General features: G+C 43.6%; 1 protein-coding gene across 1 annotated transcript in view; it reads right to left on the bottom strand.

Moving 5' to 3' along the window:
- Positions 1-11,409, bottom strand: part of SPATS2L (spermatogenesis associated, serine-rich 2-like) — a 128,315-nt gene that overhangs the window by 72,719 nt on the left and 44,187 nt on the right. The window contains exon 2 of the mRNA XM_014545579.1: positions 4,386-4,446. Within this exon, the coding sequence (XP_014401065.1) occupies positions 4,386-4,424 (39 nt within the window). The 5' untranslated portion in view covers positions 4,425-4,446. The remainder of the gene's footprint in view (positions 1-4,385; positions 4,447-11,409) is intronic.

Here is an 11,409-nt window from a genome sequence, read left to right as displayed (position 1 = left end):
TCCCTCCCAGTTTTTTCTTTAAATTTTTTGTCATAGTGGAATATGACTAGTTACACACCAAAAGACATCGCTTGTTATCATGAAATCTACGTGAGAACAACTGCATTTGGTAAGCCTCTCGTAAACACGCTGCTTTTTTGACAGAATCACCTAGGTAACCCTAGTTTCTGATTCTAGAAGCAATTTAAAACTTGCTTTACTTAATAGCAAAGAGAGGACTAAAATGAGATGACATTGCCATTAACCATTAACCTGTATCTCCTTTTCAAGAAGGCTTGCGATTTCGCAAATAGCGCGAGTGAGACATGCATCTCTAAAGAACTTAGCTACTCAAGCAGGCATGTCCGTTCATTTGTTACCCACGCATCTCACTGCTTCTAATTGGGGGTCACCCTGGTGAACGGCCCCGTTCCTGCCCCGGAGCACATCATCTTCCCAGAGGAGACAGACAGCTAACACTCACAGTGCAAGGAGTGCTGTCTGCAGGCGGAATCCAGAAAACCCCACCGAAGCCAGAAGAAGGGTGGAAGTGCAGATGATCCAGGTGAGGCGCAGGGAAGGCGAAAGGAGGGATCTGAAAGGCTCAGGAAAGGGAGGGGAGTGAGGGTTGGGCCCCCGAGAGAGAAACTGCCTTTGCCAAGTCCTGGAGGCCGGGAGCTGCTGCAGGGTGTGGAGAAGCGGCAATAGATAAAGGCGTAAAGTAATGGGGTTTGGGTGACACAGGAGACTGATCACCCACGTCACACCAAGGAGACTGAACTTTGACCCCAACAATATTTCTAATTTAAATCCTTACAGTTACCGTCCAATAATATAAAGATATTTTAAAATGAAAGAGTATCAACTGTAAATTTCAGCTGTCTTGGATATTAAACCTTGAGTTATTAGTTTCTCCTTTGAATGAAAAGCTGCCTGAGGACAGAAATTATTTCCTCATCGAAGCACCTACTCCTTTCCAACTCATCTGATAGTGGGCCCACCAGGCATAACTGTGGGCGCATTCCATTGCAAGGCCTTCATTGTGAGTATTTCATTTCCCACAGCGCGTGACTGGACATCGTATAAGAACTCTACATGGATCTGTTCTCAGATCTCTCAAAGCTTATACTTTAGGACTTAAGACATAACAGTTGTTATTATTCTTAATTTTCAGAACTAAAATATCACTGCTCTGTGTGACAGATTGAGAAACAAAGTAATCATAAAAGGGCCATAAAAGCTAATAACTAAAGGTAATAAACGTACTGAAAATAAATCAATGTAAAATTATAAGTGATCAGAATCTTCAGTTGTTTATGATGATTTATTTTATTGAGCTGAGAAATCTATTAACCTTTTGACCCAGGAAGACGGAATTTACTAATTGAGCTGGCGGGGCTCTGCTGCCATTGCCATGCGAATTGATAATATTTACAACTTCAATATCACCCTCTTTCAAAATAATGCCAAGCTTTCCATCAGTTTCTGAAGTGGGATAGCGGGAACACCACCGACTGCTCATCTTCCTGTGCGTATGTGACATGGAGCACGGCAGGAAGATAAGGGGGTGCCGAAAGCAACGCACGAGTGTTTACACTGAGCCTCGGAGGTGCGCGCCACAGACCAGCCACGTTCCCCTCACTGGCTGGGCGCCACCTTTGTTCCGAGCAAGACTCTCTCTGACTGCCGAGACGACCATCCTGGTCTGCCCAGTAGTTGTAATTTGCAGGGAATCGATTGCTGAGACCCTGATGTGTAAAGTGCTTTTCCTCCCCACAGCCCACCTGCAGGAGCGGCTTCCCCCATCGGTCAGCAGGCATTAGGAAAAGGGGGTCTTCGGTCAGCGCCTGGTGCTGGGCCCAGTTTTCCCCTGAGTATGTGACTGTCGGTCAGGGAGAATCTGAAGCCACACTATAAAAGGGGCGCATCTTTCTGCTACTGCGCGCTCAGTAAAAACGTGGAGCGTAGTATGGGATACAATGGATAAAACACATCACCCATTTTTGCGGTAACACGTACCACTGCAAAGAAATTGTATGTTGGCGGAAGTTGGTTTTGATCGTGTCCGCAGAGATTTGGGGTGACCAGTGTGTTCTGACTTTGAGCTTCGCCTCAAGCCTCTGTGACCTCACCAAACAGGAAGCCCACTTATTGTGAAGATTTAGAAAACATGTTGCATAGCTGCCGACAAGCCACGGTGAGCGTTCAGCGGAGCCAGGGTGAGCTTTTAGGAAATATCACTCTGACTCATGCTTCTACTTGCAACCTTTCAACAGCTGCTTCTGCCCTTTGAATAAAGCCCTTTGTGGCTGTGTCTCAGGCTCTGAACTCAGTGAAGCCCGCGAGTCCTTCTAAGAATAATGCCTTAAAATTCACGAAATAAAGCACATCCGATTACAAAGGAAACCCCTCCTGCTGAAGTAAAGTTAAAATATTAACGAACAAACACATTCATGCTGCGGTAATATGCCCACATCCAACAACACGGTGAAGTGCAGGCCCCATAACCACAGCGGCGGTGAAGTAGTGATGCACTAACAATCCGCAGGAGATGTGCTGCAAATGTAACTGGACGTGAAGATACCTCTGATTTCCAGCTGTGAGAGTCACGGGGACTCCTGCTACTACTGGGGATATTTTTTCCCCTTTGCCTACGTTCCTGACTGAAGGAAATGCTACATTTCATTCAGGTGTTAGTGACGAAGAAAATGTATTTTTTCCCATCCAAGTTCACAGAACCTGAATTCCACCCACGGATCCATTAGAGGTACAGGAGCACAGGTAAGGCGCCAATATTCTCCCAGCACTGGCTCCTGCCTCACTTATCTCATCTCATCTCATCTCACCATCCCTTCTGCCTACCATACGGTGTCCACACCAACCACTTGCTCTTCAAACACATTCAGCTTATTTAGTCCACCTGCCTATCTGCTTTGGTTCTTCCCTCTGGGACGCTCTGCCCGTGGATCTGTGCATGGTTTCTTTCCTGTTGTCGTTATCTCAGCTCAAATATCACCTCCTCCAAGAGGGCTGCCCGACCAATAGCATCTAAAGTGGCCGCCCCTCCCCCCCGCCCACCACCCTGCTTTCCTCATGGTAGTTGTCACTATGGGAAATGACTGTGTTCATACATGTTCTTGTGCTTATTCTCTGTTTCCCTCCGTAAAAAGCGAACTCCACGGGAGCAGGGACTCATCTCCATGCTCAGTGCCATGTCCCAGCATCTAGGACGGTGTCTGGCACAAAGTAGGGGTCTGATGCATCTTTGCTAAGTGAAAGGAAAAAAAGTAAGAATCCCACAAATGTCACTCCTCTCATCCTTCACTGTGTGTTTCAGGTGCTGTTGGGGCACAAAGAGACGAAAGACAAACTCCTGCCCTTAAGTAGTTTACAGACTAGTGGAGGCGGGAAGTGGCCACCTTGAAGGCAGAGAGAGTTCTTGCCCAGACTGTCTCTCTCTGCTGCATGACCAGGGGCAAATCTTTTCTGGGGCCTCCGTCCCTGATGAATGGGTTCTCCATGGTCTTATATGGTCTATGGTTGATGATCATTAAGAGCTAACAGTGCACAGTAGCCTACATGGCAAGTGAGGGGTTGTGACTGGTGACCCTAAGTAGAGGACAGTTCAAGAGGAGGACAAGGCTTGGCAGGACTCTGAAATGTAATCAGCCTCCAACCAATGAGGAGGGGGACTGTTGGCCATGAACTCTCAGTGTTGAACAACTTTACAGGCTACACAGCACAACAACTTTACAGGCTACACAGCCCTAGGCGAGGCTTCGGATATCTCTATACGAGACCATTTCTGAAGATGAAGCATAATACTCCAGCTCTTAGACAGTGGTTTTCAACCTTCTGGCCCTTTAAATACAGTTCGTCATGTTGTGACCCAACCATAAAATTATTTTTGTTGCTACTTCATAACTGTAATGTTGCTACTGTTATGAATCGTAATATAAATATCTGATATGCAGGATGGTCTTAGGCGACCCCTGTGAAAGGGTTGTTCAACCGCCGAAGGGGTCACGACCCACAGGTTGAGAACCACTGTCTTAGAGGCAACAGCACGATGGTTAAGAGAATGGACTGTGGAGCGGCACCGCCTGGGTTCAAATCCCAGGTCTGGTGATGACTACCTATGTGAATTTAGACAAATTACTTCTCTGTGTCTCAGCCCCTCCTCTGTGAAATAAGAATAACAACAGTATTAACTTTATGGGAAAATGAATTAATATGCTTAACAAAAATTCAGTAAATGGGACTTATGATTCCGTTGAATGGTTTCCTAGTGTGTCAAACTTATTAAATATCCCCCCAAACCATTTTTCCCTTCTTCCACTGCAACTGAAGTTGCACCAGCTAGAGACTACGTCATCCAGTGCGGAGCTTCTGTAACTTGATCCTACCTTCTCCTTGACATTCACATGAGGATTGAGTTCAGCCATCTTGGTCCTAGTGGAATGAGCCCTGTAAAGAAGGAGGGAAAAGATTAACTTTAAAGTTTTAAAATTGATTTCCCAATGTGTTATTTTTATGCTCTCTTCCAACCTAGTAAACAATTTCACTCTGACATAATCATAAATACCGTTGTGGAATGTAAAAATACTTTCAAGCAAAGCACTTGTCTTATATATGTTCTAAAAGCAAGTTACGATAACTCTAGAAGACAACGCACAATATTTTATTCATACTGAATTGACATGAAAAATGACAAAGACAGGTGGCTATGCACCCAAACTGAGTTTCTTCTTATTATGCAAAAGAAAGGTGGTCAGAGCAGTGAGAGGAGGAAAAGTGTACCTACATTAACTACGCATTGTCTTACAACCCTTACTGTCCCAAAGCTTTTATCAGCGGACAGGTAATATAACAAATATTTAGTGAGTCTTTCCTGCATACCAGGTATATTTACATCATGCACTTAAGGAAGAAACAGGAGAAATGATTCCAGATTTAAATATAAGAAACATTGCATATAATGGAGTTAAAACCTGCTTTTTCACTTACCAACATATCATGAACATCCATACCTTTACCATATTTTTTAAAAAATATATTTTTATTGATTTCAGAAAGGAAGGGAGAGGGAGAGAGAGAGAGATAGAAACATCAATGAGAGAGAATCATTGATTGGCTGCCTCCTGCATGCCCCCCACTGGGGATCGAGCCCGCAACCCAAGCATGTGCCCTTGGCCGGAATCGAACCTGGGACCCTTCAGTCTGCAGGTCAACACTCTATCCACTAAGCCGAACTGGCTAGGGCAACCATATTTTTAATGACCATAGATTCATGCTCCTGAGTTTCAAATGGACCCTTACAACTGCCCATAATCCTTCTGTTGCCCTAACTCTTAGTTTCCTGACTTGGGTGTCCAATCTTCTCTGGGAAGTGGCTGGTGCTGAGATGTCTATTCTTAACATCGAGCTCAGGTGTTCTCTTCTCATCTGCTCTAAGTCGTTCACTGTTATGATGGAAGCTAGGTCTTAAGTCTTTAACAGTTTCGATCTCTTTTAGAAATAGCATATAAATGACTTAAAATGAGTGAACATATTGGTTCAGATTAGCAGCTAGACCGGCTAAGATATCAATATACCACCTACTTGCATACTTACGCTTTTTGTAAATCAAGAACCACGGAAATGCTTTCCTATATTCTTTTTGTCTTTTGACAAAGAGTGTATCTAGAGTTGATACATTTTAGGGATAACTTGCAAAAATTCTTGGATTTCTCCCTATCCCTTCCTTCCTTTCTAATCCTCACCCGAGGACATATTTATTGATTTTAGAGAGAAGAAAGGAGAGAGAGAAACATCCATGTGAAAGAGAAACATCAATCGGTTGCATCCCATCCGCGGACTGAACCCACAACCTGGGCATGTACCCTGACCAGGAATCAAACTGGCGGCCTTTTGGTGCACAGATGGCGCTCCAACCAATTGAGCCACACTGGCCAGGGCCTCATCATTTTCTTCTAAAACTAGATCTTAAATAAACTATAAATTCCGATTCATTACCTTTTGTTGATTTTAGGATGAAAGCTTGGCAATATATAATCTTAACGCTAGTAACACTCAAATAGGAATCCTTATAGATATACTATTATATATTACCAACTATTAGAAGCAGTAAGATTTTCTTTTTATAATTTTCCACATGATAGAGCCACTGACAGACATACACGTGGGCACGGTGGCAGGAGAGACCTGCATACCCAATCCCCATGAAGGCAGCTCTTTCCCATACACTCTGCTAAGGGTGCCCATCCCATTAAACACACCTCCCTTGTAAATAACTCCCAAATGGTACATTTCATATCCTCTGACTTGACATATGGGAGAAAGTAAATAACACGAGCTGGCAAGGAATAGCGGAACTTCATCCTCATTTATTCCTGCCCCTGAGAGTTACTAGTAAAAGCCAACAGGATTATTTCCTGATTATCTGTATCAGTGAACAGAGATGACATGAGGCACAGGGACAAGTAACCAGGTGTTTCTGTTTATAAGTCACACAGGAGAGGCAAAACCTCTGGTCAGTCATCACACTGCCCACAAGTCGGCCTCCAGTCGTGCTGTTCGATGACTTGTGGGTGGTTGATTTTCTTCTTCACATGGGAGTTTAGGCATCATGTATACAGTTTATATTTTTGGTGTTTTTCTGTGTATTATAGTATATGTGAGTGTGCAAGAGAATAAAGATGGGGGAGGAAGGGAGAGAGGGATGGAAGGAGGAAGGGAACAAATGAAAGAGAGAGATGCAGGTTAAACCTATGAACTATAAAGGTTCGAAGGTGATGGCGGGATTTGGCGCTATGTCTTAGGATGGATCTGTGAGCCACCTTCCTTTCATTAGACTAGATTAGCTAAATCTTTTGGAGACATCTAATCTTGCCTTTATAGGTGAAAACTGAGAGAAGTTTTGTGGTTTTTGGTTGTTGTTGTTTTGTTTTTTTTGCTTTGATGTCTAGGATTTGGGTGTGCAGCGTTTTCTAAGCTAGAGCATTTTAATCCACAGAGGAATCAGGGAGGAATTTCTGAGATGTGAGGAAGTGGAGGGACTGAATGGTGAGCTATATTCATAGGGCAAAACAAGGTACGTATACGTATATTATCCATAGGAATATACATATATTTCCCTGGCAATTCCCTTTCTCTTTAACCTCAAAGTCTGACTCAGGGCAAGCTCTTTTTTGGCACTGATGCCAGTAAGATTAATTACAACATTATTTTTTGTGTGGAAGGAAAATGCTGGCTATGAGGGTAGGATGAGGCTATTACAGGGAAGATAAGATAAAAAATAATTATAGGGAGCTGTTCTTTGCTCATTTTACTCCCTTAAATGTTCTCCTGCATAGAGGGCTGCTTCTCCAGGCCCCACCTCCCCGTGACCTCCAATGCCCTCTGCAGTCCAGGCTTCCTGCAGGCGGGGACACAGAGGCCTGGGAAATCCGCCCCAGCTGTGGACACTAGATGAAGGATTTTAATGTAAAAAAAAAAATGTACATTGGGTTTGCCTTAAAGAATTAGGAAGTTAAGTGATTAGACAGTCCAATTGGGTGCTACTAGTCAGGACAAATGCTAGGGACACTATGGCACAGGAGGGGTTGATCTGCAGTGTGCCGAAGGGGCTTGCTGGGGTCTGTGGCCCTGTGTGGGCGCCCGCCCCTCAAGAATACTCAAAAGCGCCCCTCGACTGGCACAGCGCTGCGTGCCCCTTACGTCTCTGGAGCCTCTCCCCGTGACAATGAACCTGTGCTGTGCCCCTACTCTTGGGATTCTGTTGTCTACTATGAACTATATCGGGACAGTCGGAGCAACTCAGTCTGAATCTTAACCGTTAGACAGTTAAGGAACGCTGCCTCTAGGAAACATATTGTCACCTTCCCCACTGACAGGCCCAAAGTTCAGCAACTTGAAACCCCAGTCCTCAGAGTCACAGACGCTGGGTTAACCTGAGACACCTGTAACGCTGTGAGTGACAGATGTTCAGACCCAACAGAACTCCTACTTCCCTCCCATCGTGCTTGGTTCACCACAGGTGACAGTGTGTCACTCCTGGACATGAGTGATGCCCATATCCCAACAGAGCTCAATCGTAAGAGCTGCAGGTCCGCAAGAAGGGACTTACGGCTTCTTGGGAAAGAACGTGGTTTCTAATCCCTATTATCACTTAAAACTGTTCTTGGAACCAACCAATTACTGAGGCCCAGCTATTCAAATCCACGATACATGTTCCAGGCATATAAAAAAATCCATATACAATTAAATAATCAGAAATGTAAGTTCTGATACTCATGCAACATTTCAGTAGCTTAGGTATTATTTGAAATGTTTTTCCTCTAAATTATACTTTATTTTTCGGTAATAACATTACCAACATATATAGCTGTCATCTATATATATATCTCCTAGAGAAAAATAAAGATCAAGAAAATTGTTGACTGAAATTTTATTTATGAAATAACAGATTAATCTCTTCTTTCTAGATATATATCTTCCATCATCAAAAACATATTAGGAAAAAAATTCCAAAGAAAAGAATTTCACCATTTATCAACGATATATCATCTATACACTTCTCCAGTGGAAAATTAATACACCACAAATACGGTTGCCACCAATCACTTCATGCTCAAAGTTATGCAAACTGAGCTACTCATTATGCAAATATTTTACTTAATATGCATTAATGCCAGTCATAAAATCTATTAGTCTATGACAAAGACAAATATTCTTTATAAAAACTAAAACTGAATAATACCAATTCTGGCAAATATGTTTATTTCACCATTTCTAATGAATACAATTCAGTGAAGTGTTATATATATGACAATCTGATTAACAGTTTAAAAAAGATATAAATTGATATTTCTCTTGCAATCATTTGAATATAAAAAAGTTAAAACAATGTACTGAAATGCCAAATTGCTTGATGACTTCCCGATGACTGTTTTTCCTCGTGTTTTATTATGCAGGTGGCGATAAAGTTTCACTTTTATTTCTCTGGAAACTATTACTGCTCTTAGATTCACTTTCGTGTTCTCAGGTATGACATCACTTTACTTGAATTGAATTGTGAAACCAGAGGAAAGACACAAGAAAACATTTCAAAATAATGATTTAAAATAACAATTGCCACACGTATAGAGCACTTATAATGTGCCAGGCAACTAGGGTAGCAAAAGGCTGAAAATTCAACTTAAAAAAATAAAAGGTGTGGGTGTTGTCTCCAATGTACTAGGCTATTTCTCTGTGTGGACAAAAAAGAGGTCACATACTAAACCTGACAGGCTTGGGGGGTGGGGGTGGGGGGCAGCCTGGTGAGCCTTACAAACTCGGAGACCAAAGGTTACCACATAGGCTGGCCTGAACATGACATTCCTAACCAAAAGCGGGTCATGGTGCGTGGTCACGTCCTAGGCTTGTAGCTTCCCTGACAAAGGCCAAGGTTTACATTAAGTGAGCCTGCCTATGGTCTTCCGGCATCTAAGATAATCACCGTTGGAATGCCCTAGTAATCCCTGTTCCAGACCCCTCAGGGCACACCTACTGCACCCAGAGCCCGAGACCTCACTGTTATCTTGTTCCCGAATTCCATCTCTATGTGCTGTAAAGGTTAATTGCTAACTATCCTGCAGCCACCAATGTGAAAGGAGTGTGTGTCTCCCGGTTTCCTCTTCATCCACTCCTGGAGATTTCCATGCTTTGCTTTCTCCCACCTCCCCAATCCACCACCAATGGATTTCAGGTAGCCCTCCCTCCTTACGCCTCTTCCTTTGATTCTAATGTAGAAAGGAAGCAGTAAAACTGCCTTTCTCTGGATGGAGCATTTCTTCAAGCCCTTGAGATTTTGCTTCCCGGCAATTGTTGTCAGTTTGGCTCAAATAAACTCACACAAATTCTCTTCAGGTCTGGCTGTTTTTTATGTTGACATCTGTAGGATCACCTTGAAACGGGCCAAGGACGAAGTGTCCTGTCCCCTAGCACCACCATGGGTGCTGGCATGCCAGCTGAGAGAGAGTGTCCTTCTATAAAAGCGGGACTTTGTCTAAATTTACCATTATGTAGGTTTTCTGCTGCTTAACTTTTTCATTGCCTAATCTCTCTCCTCTTTGATCCCCTCTGCCCTTTCCCTCTACTCCTTTGCTGTTCCTTATCGGGTCTTAAGTACTGAGGTCTCATATTCCAAGTGCTCTAGCTCTCTCTTCTGGGGCTGAATTCCCGGTTCAATAAAGTTCCTGTGCAGTGCCTGCTCCTCAGAGGGAAGTTGCTTTAATTATTAGGAATGAGGACACGTAAGCAGTGAAACATGGAATGATGACTGAAATATGGTTTTCACGTGAAGATATTTACCTAAACTTTTTTGTTTAGTTGGGGAGGGAAATCTCAAGGTTGCATATCTATTCAAAGACAATTCAATGCACCAAACCCACTGTTAGAACAACTTCACTGAAAAGCATTTTAAGGGCAAATGTCAGACAAAAATTTCACATTTGAAAGCCCTGGCTCTGCCTCTTTAGAAAAGCAGGGTTAGCTTTTAGATTGGAAATGTCACTGCCTACTAAGTCCTTTGTGGGGGGAGAAAGAAAATGGAATGTTTTATTTAAACAGGTCATTAACAGTCAATACTCTTTTGAAAAGGCCTGCTTCCAGGGCCAGATAAAAGCTCGCAATCACTAAGAATATCACTGGAGCACATCTAGGGCAAGATGTGCTGATGCGGCTTCAGACCTTCCTGGGAGCCAGTCTTCACTCACAGCTCTAAGTGCGGCGCGGGAGGCACGGCCCTCAGATTGGACGCCCTTGTGTGTGCTGCACATGGAGGCCGAGAGCAGCATGGAGCACACCAGGGCAGGCCCGCTTTGAATTTTCCATCTTAGTGCTGCCAAATGCGTATGAATGAAGATTAACCATTTTTGCATAAAGTGACAAACCAGCTCCCCACGGCAGCAGAATGCAAATGGGAGCGAAAGAGCAAAGGACAGCGAAAATAAATGCATGGATCTCACCCCGCCTGCAGAGGGGAGGGCGCGTGGAGGCTCCATTCGCATTCATCCACGGCATGATTTTTCTATTTAATTTGAAATTATTTTATTTTGTAGGTCTCTGACGGTTTGAGAATATAAATAAGTGTCTTTTTTTTTAAGTGACCTGACACTGACTCTGCTTCTGATGGCCGGGCTTTTAAGCAAACATGTGTTTCCATAGAGATGGGGGCGACCTGGGCCTGGGGCAAGTAGCCACTTGTATCAGCAATTCAATTATGCTGGGTTCTTTGAAGATGCTATGATGTCAGCTCAAGTCTCTAAAACAGAGCCATCCTTAGACATGTCTCAGGAAAGGTGAAGTGGCCACGTTGTGAGGTTCGGGAGAATAAATCCCACCCTCTCCAAGCACACCGTAACAGGCTGGCAGACTCCCACCCCCACC

The sequence above is a fragment of the Myotis brandtii genome, unplaced genomic scaffold (assembly GCF_000412655.1).
Source record: "Myotis brandtii unplaced genomic scaffold, ASM41265v1 scaffold412, whole genome shotgun sequence".
In the NCBI taxonomy this organism is placed as follows: Eukaryota; Metazoa; Chordata; class Mammalia; order Chiroptera; family Vespertilionidae; genus Myotis; species Myotis brandtii.
Note: the sequence above shows the minus strand (reverse complement) of the source record. Positions and strands in the feature narration are given on the sequence as shown.